Source organism: Orcinus orca, chromosome 1 (genome assembly GCF_937001465.1).
Source record: "Orcinus orca chromosome 1, mOrcOrc1.1, whole genome shotgun sequence".
NCBI classification, from domain to species: domain Eukaryota; kingdom Metazoa; phylum Chordata; class Mammalia; order Artiodactyla; family Delphinidae; genus Orcinus; species Orcinus orca.
The window spans coordinates 187,839,248-187,858,009 of NC_064559.1; the positions used below are offsets into that span (position 1 = coordinate 187,839,248).

General features: G+C 50.0%; 1 protein-coding gene across 2 annotated transcripts; it reads left to right on the forward strand.

Annotated features, from left to right (window-relative positions):
- Positions 1-1,630: 1,630 nt before the first annotated feature.
- On the forward strand, positions 1,631-18,692 carry PEF1 (penta-EF-hand domain containing 1). 2 transcript variants are annotated; one of them, XM_004266543.3, is made up of 5 exons: positions 1,632-1,788; positions 10,377-10,695; positions 15,136-15,291; positions 15,816-15,959; positions 17,670-18,692. In XM_004266543.3, the coding sequence occupies exons 1-5, from the start codon at positions 1,765-1,767 to the stop codon at positions 17,897-17,899; spliced, it is 873 nt and encodes a 290-aa protein (XP_004266591.1). In that variant the 5' UTR covers positions 1,632-1,764; the 3' UTR covers positions 17,900-18,692. The 2 variants fall into 2 exon arrangements, with proteins under 2 accessions (XP_033278223.1, XP_004266591.1); XM_033422332.2 differs by lacking the exon at positions 15,816-15,959 and having other exon boundaries at positions 1,631-1,788.
- Positions 18,693-18,762: the final 70 nt, after the last annotated feature.

The following is an 18,762-nucleotide window of genomic DNA, read 5'->3' on the forward strand; positions in this document are numbered from 1 at the left end:
TCTTTACATATTGGTTTCTGACAGCTGAGGAAACTGAGACTCAGAAGTTCAATCACTTGCCCAAGGTCATAGAGTTAGCAAGGGGTAAAATCAAGATCCCCATTCCAAAGAAAGGGGGCTGAATGGTGGAACTGAACACAGGAGCACAGAGCAGCAGACAGACAGGGACTGTAAGACAGGATTGAAAAAGTGAAGGTTGGGCCAAATTGTGAAGGGCCTGGGGTGACGACGCAGAGGCTGGGCCTTATTTTGCAGGTGGAGATGAAGAGGAGCCATTGTAGGCTCTCCCGTGGGCAAGCAGCATGATCAGCACTGTGATTCTGGAAAGTGCCTGGTGTTGCCTGAAAAAAAGGCACAGCTTGAGAGTTGTGAGTTAAGTTTTATTCGGGGCAAAATGAGGACTACAGCCCAGGAGACAGCATTTCAGATAGATCTGAAAAACTGCTCCAAAGAGATTGGGGGGAAGATCAGTATACATGTGATTTTGGTGAAGGGGGAGTACACACGGTCAAGCACATGTTTTTTGCAGAAGGTTACTGCTAGTCATGAGGGGAAGATGTCACCATGGAGGATTTTCCTGCTTTTCTAGATACGAGGAGATGAAGAATTGGGCTCATAAAATCGTCTCCTCTATCTGAAAACCCGTTCTGCCAGTTTTTCCCAGAGCACAGAGTGCCTCATTCCTGATCTCCACTCTGAACTCCTTTCAGGGCGTGTTGAAGGTCAGCAGCTACAGCAGCTCTTAATCTGATCCTTGTAGAGGTAGTTGGCAAGTGCCAATCTGTAGGTGACACTGGCGAGATGGTTAGATGGGCCAGAATGGAAAGCACCTCATAATACTATTAATTAATTTTTTAAAAATACAGGTCCTGGAGATATAATGACAAGCAAAACCTGACACAATCTGTGCCCGCATGTAAGAAGTAACAAATTAAATGAGCATGCAAACAAGTGGAGAGCCTGAACCACGAACAGGCAAGTACATGACTATGAGGTCACTTAGTCACCAGGATTTTACTTACTTTGGCACCAGTCCTCAAGACTTCCCTGATGAGAACTGGGACATTCACTGACCCCAGTTCTAGGTTACACTCTGCCCCTAACCCATACTGAACTAGGGCAAGTCACTGCTTCTCTGGACCTCAGTTTCCCCATTTATGAAAGAAGGGGCCCTAGATGATCTAATTTCCCTCCCATTCTGACGGTTTGGAATTTTCCTGTCCAAACACCATAGATCCCACTCCAAAGCTGCTAACTGACACGTGGTGCCTGACATTAGAACGCAGTAACTTCTCGCCCTTGCCTCTAGCCTTCCCCGGAGGCCTCCATCTGTTCCCCGTCGTCACGGTAACCGCCTGGGCCTTCCTCAGCTGGAAACTTTGAGTGACGACAGCAACTACGCCACTATCATGCGTCCCATTTGCCAGGTTAAAACATGGCCACCGCTGCAACACACCACCCAAGCTTCGCCCTAAATACCCGGGCCCGACCAGCCCTGGAGCCTACTCTAGGGCAGGAAAGAGAGGAACAGGTGCGCCAGTACAGCGAAGAAGATTTCTGGGAACGCCTCCGGATCCTTAGCTTCTCTGGCGTCTCTGGGAGGCACCAAATCGCCGCCCTATAGCGTCACTTCCGTCGACCCATGCGCCTAGGATTGATAGTTGCGGACATCCAATCAGAATAGGTCCCGCCCCCACGCCCAGGAGGAGGCGGGTTTGAGACGGAAAGTCCCGCCCCACGGCGACGTGAGACGTCAGAATCGCCATGGCCAGCTACCCCTACGGGCAGGTGAGTGTGTGAGGGGCGGGCGAATCCAAGTGGGTGCCTCGCCAAGTCCAGGCCCGGGATCCCCTGCTTCTCTTTCTCCCCGCCTCCTCCGCGCCTTTCCCACGCTGAGGTTGGCTTCAACGAGGTTTCGCGCAGGAGAGAAGGGAAAAGGGATGGTCGGTCGCGCCTGGCTCACGTCACGCAGGACTGCACGTCTGGGAGGTCGTGTCGCGCCCCCTTTGACGTCGTGCACGGGAAGATTTGGGGTTCTTGGACCCCACAGAGTCAGACTGAGCTTGGCCTGGGCCCCATATTTTCCCAGGATCCCGCTGGGGCCACAGGCGGGGTCATCAACGCCAACAGAACGTTTAGAGCACTGGTTCTGTCGGTATCTTTTGGGGAGTTGATAAAAGTACACCCTTGACGTACTGCATCTGAATAATCAGGAGAACCTGTGGGTTTAGCAGGCTGCGCAAACGAGCTTGTTCGACTACTGACTGAGTCCAACGCTTCCATTTCACACACAGGAAAGCGAAACCCAAGGAGACATGGAATTTATTTGAAGTCACCAGGCAGTTAGGCAGCAGAGCCCGGAGCTGTCAGCAAATGCCTTTTCTCCACTTGCCAGCCCATCTTGATCCAGGCAAGAACACCACAGCAAGGCGATTCTGTGGCCAGAATCCGTTGTTGGCTAACAAGAGCGTTAGAGTAGTGAAGTGCAGTCTGGAGTCAGAGGAAGGTTCACACCTTGGCTCCATCACTTAAATAGTTTTGAGCCATTGAGCCCTTTCTGAGCTGAAGTTTCCTCCTATGTAAAATAGGGCCAAATAATAGGATCTACTTCATAGAGCTGTTACGAAGAGTAATGGAGTGATGCTTGTAAAGCATTTGGTACTATGAAGAGTGTGACAGGTGTTACCTTTTAGTACTTTGATTTTTACTAGATTCCTTGAAGGCCAGTGCTGGAAGGGCCCTCAGAAGAGTCCCTTCGTTTTAGCTCAGAGAGGGCTCCTGAGTTGCCTAAGATCACACTAATTTAGGAGATAAAACCCATGCAGGAAAAATTGGAAAACAAGGTCCCATGGGATTGCTAAGCGCTGGGCTGAGTGTAATCACATATCAGAAGATGTGGCAAGAGCCCTCGTAGGGAGTGCAGCCCTGTACAGTTTTTGCACACAGTATTTGGACATCCGTTATCTCAATCGTGAAGGCTCTGTAAGCAGGCTAGCAGGGATTATTCCCCCAATTTATAGCTGAGGAATAAGCCCAAAGAGGTTAAGTGGCTTGCCCAGGGTCACACATGGCAAGTGAGGGAGTGCCCATGCTAGAACTTAGAGTTTCTGTCATTGCATACTTAGCAGAGGCAGGAAGGAGAGAGGCCCGCCTGGGCTGGGGTTAGGAGGAAGTATAACCTAGCAGTGTTTCCCAAGCTCAGCTGCATTTGCTGAGGCTTGTGAATGTTAGTAAGTATTGCTAATAAAGGAGTATTCTGTGGTTAAATAACTTTGGGAAATACACTGTTAAATACAGCTTAATGAGTTTTGTTAACCTGTTAACCACAGGCCATCTCAGAATTCTTAATTTGTTAATAGACATTGTAAATTTGCCAGAGAGGCAAAATTTGCCAGAGAGGGATAGAATATGAAGTGTTTCTTAAACTTACTTAACTATGGAACCCCTCACCCCACTTATATGACATAAGTCTGGTCATATGTTGGTGACACTGGTATTCTTGAGGAACACAGTTTGGGAAAACATTGCCATAGTACATTGTTTCTCAGTGGATGGTCTACATCAGAATCACCTAGGAGCTTGTTAAAAAAGCACATTTTGGGGTTCCACCTCAGACCTGTTCTGTACCCAGGAAAGGCCCATGCATCTACATTTTAATAAGCTTTTGGAGACAATTTGTATGCATCCTAGAAGCAGTGACTTGGAAATTAAGAGCCTGAACTTCCAGGTTAGACAGAACTGGGCTAGAATCCTAATTCTATTTAATAGTTATACACCCTTGGACAAATCATCTAAGGGCTCTGAGCCTCGGTTTCTTCACTTGTAAAGAGGGAGGAATAGTACTTCATAGGGCTGAAAAGAGGATGAAATATGATAAAGCCTGTAGGGAGCTTGGCACATTGCTGATACCTAGTGTGTGCCAGAGCGTGGTGGCATAGCTCTTGCTGCTGGGGTCACTGTTATCATGCCGTGCTGCCTGGGCTTATGCTCAGTGAAATATTGAAAAGGAGCACAGAGAGGAATGTGTCTCTAGTAGAGGAAGAAATGCTTGTCTCCCATCATACCTTCTTCGTTCCTCCTATCCAGCTCCTGGTCCACAGTGTTCCAAGAAAGGAAGTGGGTTGTCTGAAAGCATCCAAAGGCTTAGTCAGTGCTGCCTCCCCTCCACCCAGTACATAGCCCTGGAGGATTCCAGCCTCTTGTTAGGAGTCAAAACTCCTGTAATTTTCTGCTGCATCCTGCCCCAGGGTCCTCAAGCATGGACTGGGTGTTGGAGGAGTAAAACTCAAGTACCCTTTGTTCCTGTGGGGGAGCCAGCCTGATGGATTTCAGTGCTTAAGAGCTTGGTCTCTGAGGCCAGCGAGATTTGGCTTCAAATCCTTGCTCTGCCATTTCCTTGCAGAAATTTCTTGCAGAAGTCTGAGGCTCGGTTTCCCCCTTTTTAAAAATGGGGTGGTAAGAGTACCTACCTCAAGGGTTACTGCAAAGATTAAATGAGATAATCCACATAAAGTGCTTGATATGGTGTTTTGGCATATAGTAAATACTCCAAGGGGAAGAGTAATACAGACACGTACATTGTAGAATCTGTGCGATGAGTATTAAATGGGAGTAAGTGTCAGGCTAGCACAGGAGGGACCCCTAACTTAGTCTTGAGGGAAGGAAGTCTTGTTAAAGGAGGTGACATTTAAGCCAAAAACCGAATCTCCAGTAGGAGTTAGCTGGGTGAAGAAAGGCATGGTATTCCAGTGGAGGGAATAGTATTCACAAAGCCCAGGAAGCAAGTAAGAGAGCCCAGTATTTTGGAAGAATTTAAGGAGATCGGTCTAGTTGTAGTGAAGAGGAGCGGGGGAAAGGGTAACAAGACCAGAAAGGCAAGCAAGGACCAGATCCTAAAGGGCATTATGTGCCTTTTTGAGGAGTGTGGACTTCATCCTGAGAGTTGTTGGGGAGCTCCTGAAGAGTTTTCTCCCATTCGTGCTTTGAGCTGTGACCGTGGGGCACTGTCACGGGGTGTTGAAGCAGGAGAGACAAGGCAGGAAGACCAGTTTCAAAGCTGTTGAAGTAATCTAGGTGAGAGAACAGTGACCTGGTGAACATGGAGCTGGGAGGTGGAAGTGAGAAAACTTGGTGCCTAATTGAGGTGACGGAGGAAAGGAAAGAGGAGGTGTCCAGGAGGGCATCAGGGTTTCCCTTCACTGCAGTGGGAACACAGAAGGAGGAATAGATTTGGAAGGTCCAGGAGGTTGTTGGATATGAGGACTGCAGCTCATGAGTGATGAAGCTGGAGAGAAAGATTTTGGAGTGTCAGCACAGAGGTGGTAATTGAAGTCTTGGGACAGTTCTTGGCTCGCTGTTTATTGGCTGCAGATTTCTGGCCTTGAAATATTTTAAGAGGTTCTGCTGGTGAATGCCCAGACCACTCCTTCTGTAGTCTTGTGATTGTTTAACCCCTTAGAATGGGCTCTAACCTCCTCCAGCGGGCTGGGGGCTAGCTCCAGAGCACAGGCTTGTGTTTGAAACACAGGCTTGTGTTTCCCCTCAGTACTCAGCATGGACCAAACTTTGACACCTCTGGGCTTCACAAGGGTCTTGGGGTAGAAGAATGAGCCCTCAGAGCCAAAAGAAAATGTAAGACTTTCTGAGTGGGTTATTTGGGAGGGGGTGAACTCCCCACCACTTGCGGGAATGTAAACAGAGATTCCAGATGGTGCTGCAGAGATTCCATCATCGACTGAGAGATTGGACTGGGAGGTCTTTGGGGTCTCTTACAATACTGTGGCTCTCGAATTGGGTCTAGGTGCGGGGGTGAAAACAGAATAAGATTCTTCTGAGTCTCCCTAATTTCTGGGCTTGAAGCCTCTGAAAGATTACCTAATCCAACCCTTTCCCCTTCAACCCCTTCCACTGTAGAAATCCATCATATCTGACACATATATTTAGGACAGTCTCTGGCACTAGCATGTGGTAGACACTCACTCATTTATTGGTGAACACCCAGAAGAGGGTAGAGTGGTGGAGTCATGCAGACCCTGTTTTGAAGCTTACCAGTTCTAGCTGCGTCATCACAGGCACATGATTAAACTCTGCACCTTAATTTTCTCATCTGTAAAATGGGGATCATAGCACTTACCTCATAGGAATGAGGATCAGTGAGAGCCTTAATAAAATGTTAATTGCCCCTTCCCCCCATCCAAATTTATCAAATGTAATTTGCAATCAGTAAAGACCTAGGGTTAGTTTTCTGTAATGTTTTGGAAACCACGATTGCTGAACTCTTCCTGTCTTTTTTTTTTGACAATCTTGTGTTTATCAGCATGAAATGCTCTTGGAAAAACTCTTCAGAGGGTTGGCAAATGGCATGGAGTAGTATAAAAGAACATGGAATCAGGGACTCTGGTTTTCATTTCTGGTTCAGACATTTACTAATAACTCAGTGTCCCTGGGAACCCTCTTCCCCAGCCTGGATTCTTGTGGTTTTACTCTCTTCCCCCTCTGGTGCAAGCTAGAAACCTGAGTCATTCTAAACACTTCCCTTTCTTCACTGCCCCCTCCATCGCTTCTCTAACCTAATTAGTTGCCAAGTCATGTCTAGTCTATCTCTGAAATAGCTTCAGAATCCATCCCATTCTCTCTGAGTCTGCTGTCTGGTTCAAGCCCTGCCTGTCCAGCACCTGGGCTGCCGTCTCCCCCACTAGTTCATCCTTCACACCCAACGCTGCTTAGTTCTCTAAACAACGCCCGATCACGTTTCTTCCCTGTTGGAAACCCTTCTGTACGCTCTGTTTCCTCCGGCATAAAGCTTCAAATCTTTTGAGTGGTATTCATTTGTTCACATTTTTATGGCGGCTTGCCGGTGCCAGGCTCTGTGCTGGACCCTGGGCTACCGTGATGAATGAGGCCCACTGTCTGCCCCTGGGGAGCTCACTGCTGTGTGACAGAGAGAAACTGCTCTAAGATGCACCAGCTAACTGAAATGCAGCAGGACAGGTGATAAGACAAGGAGCATGTAAAGAGCGTGCCTTTCTGAGTTCACTCTGTGTTCTTGCCCCAGCCCCCTGCTTTTTAGCCCACTCCCTGACTACTCCATGCTCACTCATAGGTCTGTGCGTTTGTCTTTCTTCTTCCGTCTGGAATGTCCTTTACTGCCTTCCTTTTGGAGAATGCCTGTGTATCCTTCAGTGCCAGTTCCAGTATTACTCCTGCCTCTTCCAGGAAGCCTTCCTTGACCCACTGCCTACATGTGTTAATTTGATTGCTCATTTATCATTTGACAAACAGAAACAATTCCTCTGCCCATGCCTTCTTAATAGCATTTAAGTAGATTTTTCTGATGACACTGATCAGATTGTATCATAATTATCTGGGGCTCCTCAAGGCCAGGCCCTGTTTAGTTTCGTGTCCCCTGGCCTAGCACAGAGCCTAACACAACATTGTTGCTCTGTAAATGCTTGCTGAATGAATGAAGTCTTTTTACAGTTGTGCACCTCAGTTTCTTCATCTGAAAATAGGCCTACTAATACCTTCCTTTTTTCTGTTGGAGGATTGTTGGCAGAATTTTGCCAGTAGCATTTGTATGTATGTGAAAGTGCTTTGTAAACTGTACATGTAAGGGCTTTAATGCAGGGCAGAAAGGAAAGGGTTTAGTTGCGGCCAGGCTGCACCAGACCCCTGGATTGTGATAGGACCAAGGTCAGAAGACCGGCCGGCAGCACTAGCTTGGTTGTCGTGGGGTTGTTTCCTGGGGGAAGGGCTGTGCCTCAGGTGTCGTAAGCCAGGAACAGTTGATGGCTTTGCTCACACGACTTCTTGTGGAGCAGCAACTTCCTGGCTTGGTGTCCAGCCTGTTCTTCGGGTGTGCCCAGACTCTGCAGAGTCCCCATCCCCTTTTCTAGCCTACACTGGAATCCTGTGCCCTGTCGCTTAAGGAAAGAGCACCCTGGCAGGAGATGGTGGGAGTCAGTGGACTGGGATATGGACAGGGAGTGATCTGCCTCTGCCTTCAGCTCACAGTGTTTCTTAAGCCAGTCTCTTCCCCTCACCTGGCCTTAGTTTCCCGTCTGTAAACTGAAGGGGTTAGGTTGAAGAGGTCTTCTGGGCACCTCTCCCATCACACCTCTCCAGCTCCCTTGGGAGTCTTTATTCTTTAAGTCCTAATCCAAATGCTGCTTTCTCCTGGAAACCCTCCCCGGTTTCACTCTCCTTTGTGGTCCCATGGCACATGGCTTATGTGTCCATTTTAAACACCTGTTTCCTTATGCTGTTTTGTTAAATGTTACAGAGTGTGTTTCAGTGCCTCTCCTATTAACTGAGCTCCTTTGAACATTTCACTCTCCTTTATACACATCCCCCGCCCCAAGAGCTTACCTGGCCTAGGGCATTGCTGATAGCAATAATAATAATTAATATAACAGTAGAGCTACGATTTATGCTGGACGCTGTTGTAAGAACTGTTTCTTGTATTAATGGTTTTCAAACTGCCTTTTGAGTCACTGGGGGGTTTCTGCAGGGCTCACTCACAGCCTAGCAGGGGAGGGGCCTATGTGGTCAGGGCTCTGGGACTCCCACCTCCAACCAGAGCAACTTTCTCTTGCCAGTTTTTAAATATTTTTATTCATCAAAAGGTTCTTTAGGGAATTCCCTGGTGATCCAGTGGTTAGGATTCGGCGCCTTCACTGCCATAGCCCGGGTTCAGTCCCTGGTTGGGGAACTAACATCCTGCAAGCCGCATGGCCAAAAAAAAAGGGGGGGCGGATGGGGTTCTTTAGCTAAAAATTTAACTAACAAAATTCTGCTGTATACATTTCTTGTAGTCTGCAGAACAATTCAGTGAGGAAGGGATTATTATATTTTCCTTGTGAGGGAACAGGCCACTGACCCATGGTCATGAGCTCAGCTGATGAGAGCAGAGTTTTGAATTGAGATTTGCCTGTGACTTCATTATCTGTGAAGGAGTCTTGCTACGAGCTGTGGCAGCTTCCAGGGCAGAAGAGGGTCCACGATGCTGAGTGGGGAAGGTGGAAGGACGTGCTTCCTGCCCTCCCTCAAGAAGCCTCTCCTCCCCGAGCAAGCAGACTCTCTTGAGATGAAGTGTGACTTTGGCCTTAGCCTTGAGGGTAACTGTCCTGGAAGCTATCAAACGCAATTAAAAGAGGAAATCCAGGCTCGTACTGGCTAGGCCACTGGTGTGCCTTACAGGTTGATCTAAAACGTGTCCAGATGGTACCGTCCTCACAATGCTCGGAGCCAGGCGCAGTTGCTCTCTGTGCCCTTGAGCTCACTGCAGATGTGTGGAGGCTGTGGTCCACTAGGCCATTTAGGGAGATGGAGCCGAACACTCTGAGCCTCAGGGATCCCTGGCTAGTGGCGTGGGGACAGGGACAAGAGAGGGAGGAGTGCTCCCATGTATGCTCTACTGTTCACATGGCCTGGGCTTAGCAGCCAGGAGACCTGGATTCTGGCCCCAGCCCCTCCACACGGTTGTTGTGTGATTTTTCTGGACTTGAGTTTCCTCCTCCGTAGAAGAGTCCTACTGTTAATAGTTACTGGGTATTGAGTGCTTACTTTGTGCGAGGGCCTGTGTCAGAGCCCTTTACGTGACCGGCCTCATTTCATTCACATACTAACCTGGAGGTAGGCAGGCACTCTTAGAGCCAAGGATATTTAGGCTTAGAGAGGGTAAGTCATTAGACCAGTTAGTAAGTGGCAGACCGCAAGCTTGAACTGGTCTTTTTCACTCTTAACCATGGGCTATATTGCCTTAGGAATAGGGTCTTGCCTGCCTGTCTCACAGAGCCATGAATGAGGCTGGGGAAATGGTTTTGCATCATGAGCTAGAGTAGGGTAAGGAAGACATGCTGTGGATGAATCCGTGCTCTAGATACATCATTTGTGACTGAGGAGGGTCAGGGGCATGGGCTGGAGATCACATTTGCACTGTGAATTCTGCGGATAGAGATGGGGGTACCACAGGGGTGGATTTGGAATTCAGTTTGATTAATTTGCCCACTCATTCATACAATAAATATGTATTGAGCATCTGTTCTGCACTGGGGGCTGGGGATAAAGGGATAAAGTGGCAAACCAGACATGATACCAGCCCTTGTGGAGCCCCTTGGTGTGCAGGGAAGGGCAGCCAGGAGGGCAGGGTTCCAGCCCTACCTCTGCAGGTCAGTGGCAGTGTGACCTTGGGTAAGTTGTATCTCCTCCAGAAGCCTCAGGTTCCCCATCTGAGCAATGGGGTCATGATTCAGTCCAGTTCAGCCCATAGGATCAGTTGAAAGAAAGGCAGTGGCAGTGCCTTATAACTGTCAAGTTCCATACTGTGGCTAGTTTCTGACCCTGTCATTCTGACTGATATCTTGCTCTTCTTGCAGGGCTGCCCAGGAGCTGGAGGACAAGCACCCGGAGCCCCTCCGGGTAGCTACTACCCCGGACTCCCCCATGCTGGAGGGCAGTATGCTAGCGGGGTACCCCCTGGTGGCGGATATGGAGGAGGTCCTGCCCCTGGAGGGCCTTACGGACCACCAGCTGGTGGAGGGCCCTATGCACACCCCAACCCTGGGGGGCTCCCTTCTGGAACTCCAGGAGGACCGTATGGTGGCGCGGCCCCAGGGGGCCCCTATGGACCACCACCGCCAAATTCCTATGGTGCCCAGCATCCCGGGCCTTATGGACAGGGAACACCTCCTCCAGGTAAGTAGGGACCTTGGACTCCAAGTGCCTCTGACCTTGTTCTGAGTTATCCAGGGCCCTTCCTTGCCCTCCTTGTGGATGTGTAGGCAGCCTGGTCTCCGGCACCTTAGCATCTTGTCTCTAGCTTAGCTTGCATTAGTAGAATGAGAAGTCTGTTAGTTAGCTTTGCTGTGGTAACAACTCCTAAATCTCTGGCTTACAGTGGCAAATGTTTATTTCTGTTCCTTACTCACACTTATTTACTCTTGGTTACATGTCGGCAGCTGCAGGCTTGGCTGCTGAAGTTCTGCTCCACGTGTCTTTTCTTTCCAGGATCCAGGCTGGAGGAGCAGCCCCTATTTGGGATATACTGTTTTTGTGGCAGACAAAAAGAGTAAGAGAGCTAGCAGGAATGCACGATGTCCCCTAAAGCTTCTGCTTTGAAGTAGTTTATACCTCTTCCACTCACGTTTATTGGCCAAACCACATCCTCTGGTCAAGCCTGACATCAATAGGATGGGAATGGATACTCCTCTCACTGGAGGGGCTCTGCAGGCTGCCAGGCAGTGGAGAGGATGTACCATGCTCTTGCAGGGAAGCAGGGGAGGGAGTGGATTAGCAAATGATTGGAGATAATACTACAGTCTACCGTGGGGAGAAACCCCATTTCTGTGTAAGAGAGACTGACTGCTATATGTAGAAAGGTAAGATAGCATAGTTGTTGAAAGCTTGGGCTCTTGAGATCAGATCACTTACTGACCTGACCAAATGACGTCATCTCGTTAAGCCTCAGTGTCCACATCTGTAAAATGTGTAAATGTCACTACCTCACAAGTTTGTTAATAAAGATTAAATGAGAAGTTGCAGGTAAACACTGGGCACAGGGTATGGCAAATGGGAGGGGCTTAGTAAACAGAGTTCTGTGAGAGGACTCATTCTGGAACATTCTCAGCAACGAGGTATGTGGCATTTAATGTGATAGCAGATATGGCAAGGGCCGTACCACTGAAAGATGCCGAGGCAGGCAGGAGAGTGATGGGATGAGATAGGGGAAGGATAAAGAGCAGAGACGGTAAAGCTGAGGTACTGGACAAATGGGGGCTGGGGAGGGGGCTTGGCAGCTCAGTGGAGGCAGAGAGTCTTAGGTGGGGCTTCAAGCTCAGTGAAGATTTCTGAATGGTTTCAGACAGGGGGTTGGGGAAGGTGAGATCCCAGACCCCTGTGTCCTCCCAGGCTCATTCAGTCAGCCTCTTTGCAATGCTTGTTCCCAGGAGACCACACCAGCAGCGAGGCAGCCTGGAACCATTCTGATGCACCTGAAGGGCCTCCAGGGAATGGTGCTGCTGGGAAGCTGTAGCATCTTAGCATACATACCCAGCAGGTGGCCGAGGAAGAGGCTCAGACCTTGGGGGTTCTAAACACTGTGAGCCAGTGGCATTTATCTTATCAGAGCTGGGGCTGCTGGCTGTTTGCTTTCAGCTCAGAAGCTTCCTGGTGGATTTCCTCCTCCTTTTAAAATTTTGTTTCCGAGCCTACATGAGGTCACTGCAGGGAAAGAAACCCCTGGCTGTGAGGCTTATCCCTCCAGGGCCTGAGGCCAGAGATAATGGGGCTGCAGTGGAGAGGAGAAATGTGCTTCAGTCTCTTAACTGCTCACCCTCTGCAGCTTCCTCTCTCCTCTCCAGTGCCGCCGGTGAGCCCCTGGAGCAGTGCTTCTTTTTTCTTTTTTTTTAAAAATACTTATTTATTTGGCTGTGCTAGGTCTTAGTCGCGGCACAGGGTATCTTCGTCGCAGCGTGCAGGATCTTTTTTTTCAATTGTGACATGCGTGCGGGATCTAGTTCCCTGACCAGGGATCAAACCCGGGCCCCTTGCGTTGGGAGCGCGGAGTCTTAGCCACTGGGCCACCAGGGAAGTCCCTGGAGCAGTGCTTCTTAAAGTATGATCCATATATCGCCTGCAGTGGAGTCACCTGGAGGCCCCACTAACTTAACCCCGCTGAATACAGGGTCTAAATGTTGAACACCATGCTCTGCAAGAGAGGTTTGACCCTTAAAGGTGCCTCATTGCCCACAGGGAAGATCCTAAGGGCACTCGATTCCCAACGGGCCTTTCCAGACCCTCTCTCCCATCAACCCCAGACCCCTTGGAGTACTCTGAACACACTCTGTGCCTTTGCCACATGCTTTTTCTTTTCCCCATCGTAACTCTTAATCATCCTTTGAGACCAAGTTTAAATAGGCCTTCCTCCGCGAAAATGTGACTGCACACATTCCAGGCCCTCTGTGAAAACTTTATTTTGCTGTTATCTCATTTAATCATCACAGCAACCCTGGGAAGTAGGTCTATTTTAGAAATGGGGGAATCAGTACTCAGAGAATGAAACAATTCCTCTAAACCACACAGGCTAGTAAGGATCTTTGCTCTCTTTGCTTCCAGAGCCTGAGCTGTTCTATGCTGACTGCGCAGACCACATATTACAGAGACTCTCCTGCCTGTGGCTGTGACCTCCTCTCCGCCATGGCACAGCAGCTGTTTTAGGAAAGAGGGTGGGGCCTGTCTGGATTTCCCATCCGAGGAGGTCAGACTAGTCCCTCAGTCAGGCAAACCTTTATCCTTCTGGCCTTACTTTGGGGACTGGACAGTGGTTTCTGTGCTGTCTCTGATACTTAACATGTGTGAAGGAGCCCTCAGTCAACTCAGCAGGTTTACCAATACTGTGTAACTCTGGCTTTTTCCCAAGACGGTCTTCTGTGCTTCTCTGCTTTCATCTGCCACCTTCTCCCCTCACCCCCAGCCCACCCTGCATGTCTTTCCAAATGAATGATCCTTTCTTCCATCTGACGTACACACAAAGCTCCCAGACACACAAAGCCGTTTGAACCACAACAGCAACGCTAATAATCAGCAGGTATGAAGTGCTTGGACAGTGCCAGGTGTTGATCTAAGGGTTTTCATTTAGTAATTATATCTTTATAATAACCTTATGAAGTAGATGCTGTTGTGCTTGTCATTTCACAGGTAAAAAAACTTAAACACAGAGAACTTCAATAACTTAACCAAGGCCGCACATGGGAGAGTTGGGACTTGAACCAGGAGGTCAATTCTAGCATGAATTGAGCACCTCCCCCTTCTGTGTCCGGCTCTGTGCTAGCCCCTGGGGATTCAGAGATGAGTTAGGCTGGGATCTTGCCCACAAGTTGCTCCAAGTGTAACCTGGAAAGAGTAGGAAAAAACATGTACACAGTGGAGTGATCAGGGCCATAGAGAGGAGTACAAAGGAGAGAGGAAGGAGGCCTGTCCAGGGATGGAAGAAGAGGAAAGGCTTTATAGAAGGAGCAGCATTTTATTTGGGTTTTGAAGGGTGGGTGGGAAATGGATGCAAAGAGATGAGGGAGAAGAGGGTATGAGACAGAGAGAACCTGGTGAGGTGAGTAAAGGCTTCATAGGGAGCTGTGAAGGTCTGGGTAGGACCAAGTGTCTTACTTACTGCACCTAGGCTGGAACAGAGGCGGAGGGGGACAGAGTGGGGATAGAGTGACAGGTAGATGGGGGTAGACCACATTGTGGGGAAACTGGAATGCTGTTTTAGGGATGCTGGACTTTATTTTGTAGACAGTGGGGAGCCTTTGAAGAGTTTTGAGTTGAGGTGGGGGGAAATTGGTGAGAACAGAGTGGAATTTTACAAAGATTACTCGGCAACAAGTGCTAAGTGGTGGAGAGTCGCTGTCATGAGGATTTGGTTAGGATTTTGGGTTTGTTCCACAGTCAGGTGAGAGGTGTCTGAATCAGGGCAGGTGCAGTAGGAACAGGGAGGAGTTGATACCTGTGTATGGAACTGGCAGCTCTAGGCAGCTCTTTGGGTGTGTGGGGTGAGGACGTGTCAAAGATGTCTGCAGGGAGGTTTGGAGATGGGGACAGGCATCGGAGGTGATGGGGAGGGAAGAGACATGGAGCTCTGTGGCCACCCACATTCTGGTAGCTCTTGATAGAATATACCAGCTCTCCTGGTGCCAGAGATGGACCAGACCTGGTTCCCACCCCAGAGAGCTCCCTGCTGCCTGACTCTCAAAATGCTTGTCTCTGGGCTGTGCATGTTAGGTGCTCAGCAAACATTTTTGGGGAAGAGATGATCCCCCTTTTCAGAGAATTCTTAATCTGCCGGACAAGTCCTTGTTCCTTAGAAACTTAAAATCAACTAGAGAAGTGGCTGGAGCACCATAGGAAAAACCTGAAGGATTTGTGGAGTAGAAATCAACCACAAATACTCGTGAGTTTACACAGAAGGTCCTCTTCCATTAGAGTAAGGATGTTGTCTTGATGGAAGACAGGGAGTGGGTAGGCAGATTTGTGAGACTTTTGAGGTAGCTGGGGGGCACTGAGGCTGACCCTTCCCAGCATTTCTGTGGATTGGTCTTGAGGCCTGCGTCTGACTCCCCTGGTTGGCACCCCTTCCTGCAGGTGGCACCCCTCCCAATGTGGATCCCGAGGCTTACTCCTGGTTCCAGTCAGTGGACTCCGATCACAGTGGCTATATCTCCATCAAGGAGCTGAAGCAGGCCCTGGTCAACTCCAACTGGTCCTCGTTCAACGACGAGACATGCCTCATGATGATAAGTGAGTCCTAGCCCTTCCTCATGGGCTCCGGCTGGGGCAGAGCCACCTCCTGTCTGACAGTAGGTGGGTGGGAGGCCATTCTGAGGAGAAATCTTTTGGCCAGGGAGGATTTCTCACAGGAAACTGGGTTCAAGGTGAGATCCCTTAGAGAGCTCTTTTCCTTAGATCTTTTCTAGACCTTGCTGAATCATAGGCCAGCTCAGGGTCTCATTCTGCAGAATGGGACTCCCTGTCCTGGTGGGAGATGGCAGGGTGGGGGTCATTCTGCAGAATGGGACTCCCTGTCCTGGTGGGAGATGGCAGGGTGGGGGTCGGCTGCCAAGCCTGCGGACAAGATGCAGTTCTGGCAGGGGTGGAGGCTGGTATCGTACTTGATGAGGGAGCATCTTGGGTACCGGCATCTGGGCCTCAGGCCTGTGGTTCTGTGGAGTGTCCTACTCCAGCCTGGGGAGAAGGGAGCCTCAGTGGTATCTGAGGACCCTTGGCCCTTAGTCTTGAAGCCTTCTTTCCCTCCCCCACCCAAGACATGTTTGACAAGACCAAGTCAGGCCACATTGATGTCTACGGCTTCTCAGCCCTGTGGAAGTGCATCCAGCAGTGGAAGAACCTCTTCCAGCAGTATGACCGGGACTGCTCGGGCTCCATTAGCTACACAGAGCTGCAGCAAGGTGAGGGCCTGGCAGGGACTCAGCGCACAGGCACAGCCGGATGTTTCTCTTTGCCCCCTAAGACAGAGCAAGGGGTTCTCTCTAGCCTCTGGCTACCACGTGTCCAACTGCACTGCAAAATGCTGCCCTCAGCACAGGCCCTCTCCCCACCCCTTCTGTGACCTGGCTGGGCTGTGAGCCCAGTCCAGGGCAGGGAAACGATCGGGGCTGGACTCTCTGGCGATGGGATTCCTGGCAGCACTAGGTGAGACAGGCGTAGCTGTCAGGGAGCCTTGGGGATGGAAAGTCAGCAGCCGAGGGCACTTTGAGACTGGTCCATGTGGCTCGTGTGGCTCTTTCCTCTCTAGTTTCTAGCATGCAGAATGGAAAGAGCCCTGTAGAGGGGCTCAGAAAGGTGGCTTCTGTTGCTAGCTCTACTAGAAGGCAATTTCACTCCCAGCTTTGGGACCCAGGCCACTCTAAAAGTTGCAGTTGGGTAAGATGACCTGAGGCCACAGCTCCAGGTCTGGTTCCAATTCTGACTCCAGAGGATGGTTGGTTAGTGTGGGGATGAGAACTGGATGGGGAGCTTTGCCACCTGAGAGGGAGAAAGGGCTCCCCACAGAACCCAGCCCCTCGCCCTGGCCATGGATTTCAATCAGACTAAGGAGCCTGGGGGCGGGAGCAGGGGGAAGGGGAGCTCCCTGGTGGAAGGGAAAGGAGGTGACCTGTTCTGAGCACCTACTCTGTTGTCAGGTAATGGTCCGGTGATGGATATTTGTAAGGGTGATATTATCACAGGAAAGCTAATATTTATTGAATGCTTGCTATGGGCCAGGTACTGTAATAAGCTTTTTTCATATATTACATCATTCTTTCTCTGCATGTGATCGGTACTGCTTCTTATTCCCCACGCTTAGATGAAGGATCTCTTATTATTACCCTTTTACAGGTGAGAAAACTGAGGCTTAGTCTAGGTGACTTGCCCAAGGGCCACATAGCAAAAGGGGAGCTGAGACTTTAGCCTGAGCTGGTAGATTATAGAGAGGAAGAAGGAAGCATCCCAGGTGGAGGGACAGGAGGAGCAGCGTGGAGGCTGTGGGCTTGGAACTGCCCAGCAGCTTCGCCTGGGGAGATGGTGATGATTTTATAACTTTTAGCAAATAACACTTACTGGGTGCTTATTATGTGCCAGGCACTACACCAAATCCATTGCACGATCACCTCCTTTAATCCTTACTAGAACCTACAAGGTAAGTATTATCCCAATTTTAGAGATGATAAGACAGAGGATTAGCAAGGGTTAATGAGCAACTTGCAGAGGGGCAATCTCGACTCCAGAGCAGGCCCTCATAGCCTCATGCTGAGCCACCTCTCATGTGTGTCTGCTTGGGGCAGGGTGACCCGAGGGGGCTCAGGCTCCTGTCTGTAATAGAGACGAGTCAGAGATGAGCATGGACAGACTGGTGTCATTCTGGGACCCTGCGGGCCCCTAATTGAACAGACAACAGAGACTTTGAGAAAGAGGGATGGGGGCCTTCCAGCCCAGGGGAGCATCCGGAGCCCCTGTTGTGCTCCTGCCGTTTTGGACAGCCCCTCGGGACATCTGTCCTGTTTCTGCTTTGGTGCCAGTCCCCTTGAAGTTCCTGAACTGCTGTACTCCGTGGAGCTGGTTGATGGCGGTGCTCACGGCAGGTTTTTGTGTCTGCTCTGTGTGCCCCTCCTCTCCAGCTCTGTCCCAGATGGGCTACAATCTGAGCCCCCAGTTCACCCAGCTCCTGATCTCCCGCTACTGCCCGCGCTCTGCCAGTCCTGCCATGCAGCTAGATCGCTTCATCCAGGTGTGCACCCAGCTGCAGGTGCTGACCGAGGCCTTCCGGGAGAAGGACACAGCTGTGCAGGGCAACATTCGGCTCAGCTTCGAGGACTTCGTCACCATGACAGCTTCTCGGATGCTATGACCAGCCCATCTGTAAAGTGGGGAGTGCACCAAGGGACTTTTCCTGGCTCCTAGGGTGGGAGAAGCATGTGGGCCTCTCTTCATTTCCTGCCCTTCCTAGAAAAAGAATTCTCCCCTGCCTGATTCAGCATTGTTCACAAAGAGGGCTGGGAGTCTGCGTCATAGCCACCAGGTAGTGGGGACCTGGGCTGAGGCCACACAGGTAGGGGCCTGACCTAGGAGAGGACCGGAAATTGAATGTCCTTTTACATCCCTGAGTATTTAAATGGCACAGCCTTGCGCCAGGTGCCAGAGATGCTGGTCATTGCAATGGAGTTAGTGTCCAGTCAGCTGACTCCAGACTCTAGCTTTTCCTTCTGTGCCCTGACGCCAGCGGTAAGTGTTCATCAGCCTCTTAACCGTTAGCACCTGTGTTCCCTCACCCATGCTGTCTTGTCAGATGAACCCAGTTTCTCCAAAATGGAATCTGACCAGGGTGAGAGATTTGCCCATGGGTCCAGCGGCTTGGATTCCACCCCCCACAAGTCCGTGTGTGTTGACTTCTAGCTGCCTGTTCAGGGAGCTTGGGCAGTCTGCTCTCTGGGCATCTTTGGCCAGGCTACCCCTCTGCAGCTTGGACCCCTCATACTTGCCTGCCATCCTCTGCTTGGCTTCAGTCCCCAGGGGACAAGTTGCTACCTCCCACTGCCAATGCTTTTTTTTTTTTATTTGTGGTTGTTTTCATTTGGGGCCAAAAGTTTGGTGCAACTGTAAGCTTCAATACAAGAATAAAACTCTGGAGTTCCACATTTTCCACCACACCTTCCCAGTTACAGGTTCATATGCTTATCCATTCAGTCACTCATTTATTCTTTCATTCAACGA

Coding starts and splice junctions, on each gene's coding strand:
- PEF1 (XM_004266543.3), top strand. CDS start 1,765: ATGGCCAGCTACCCCTACGGGCAG. Junction 10,696..15,135: donor ACAGGGAACACCTCCTCCAG/GTAAGTAGGGAC, acceptor CCCTTCCTGCAG/GTGGCACCCCTCCCAATGTG. Junction 15,960..17,669: donor CTACACAGAGCTGCAGCAAG/GTGAGGGCCTGG, acceptor CCTCCTCTCCAG/CTCTGTCCCAGATGGGCTAC.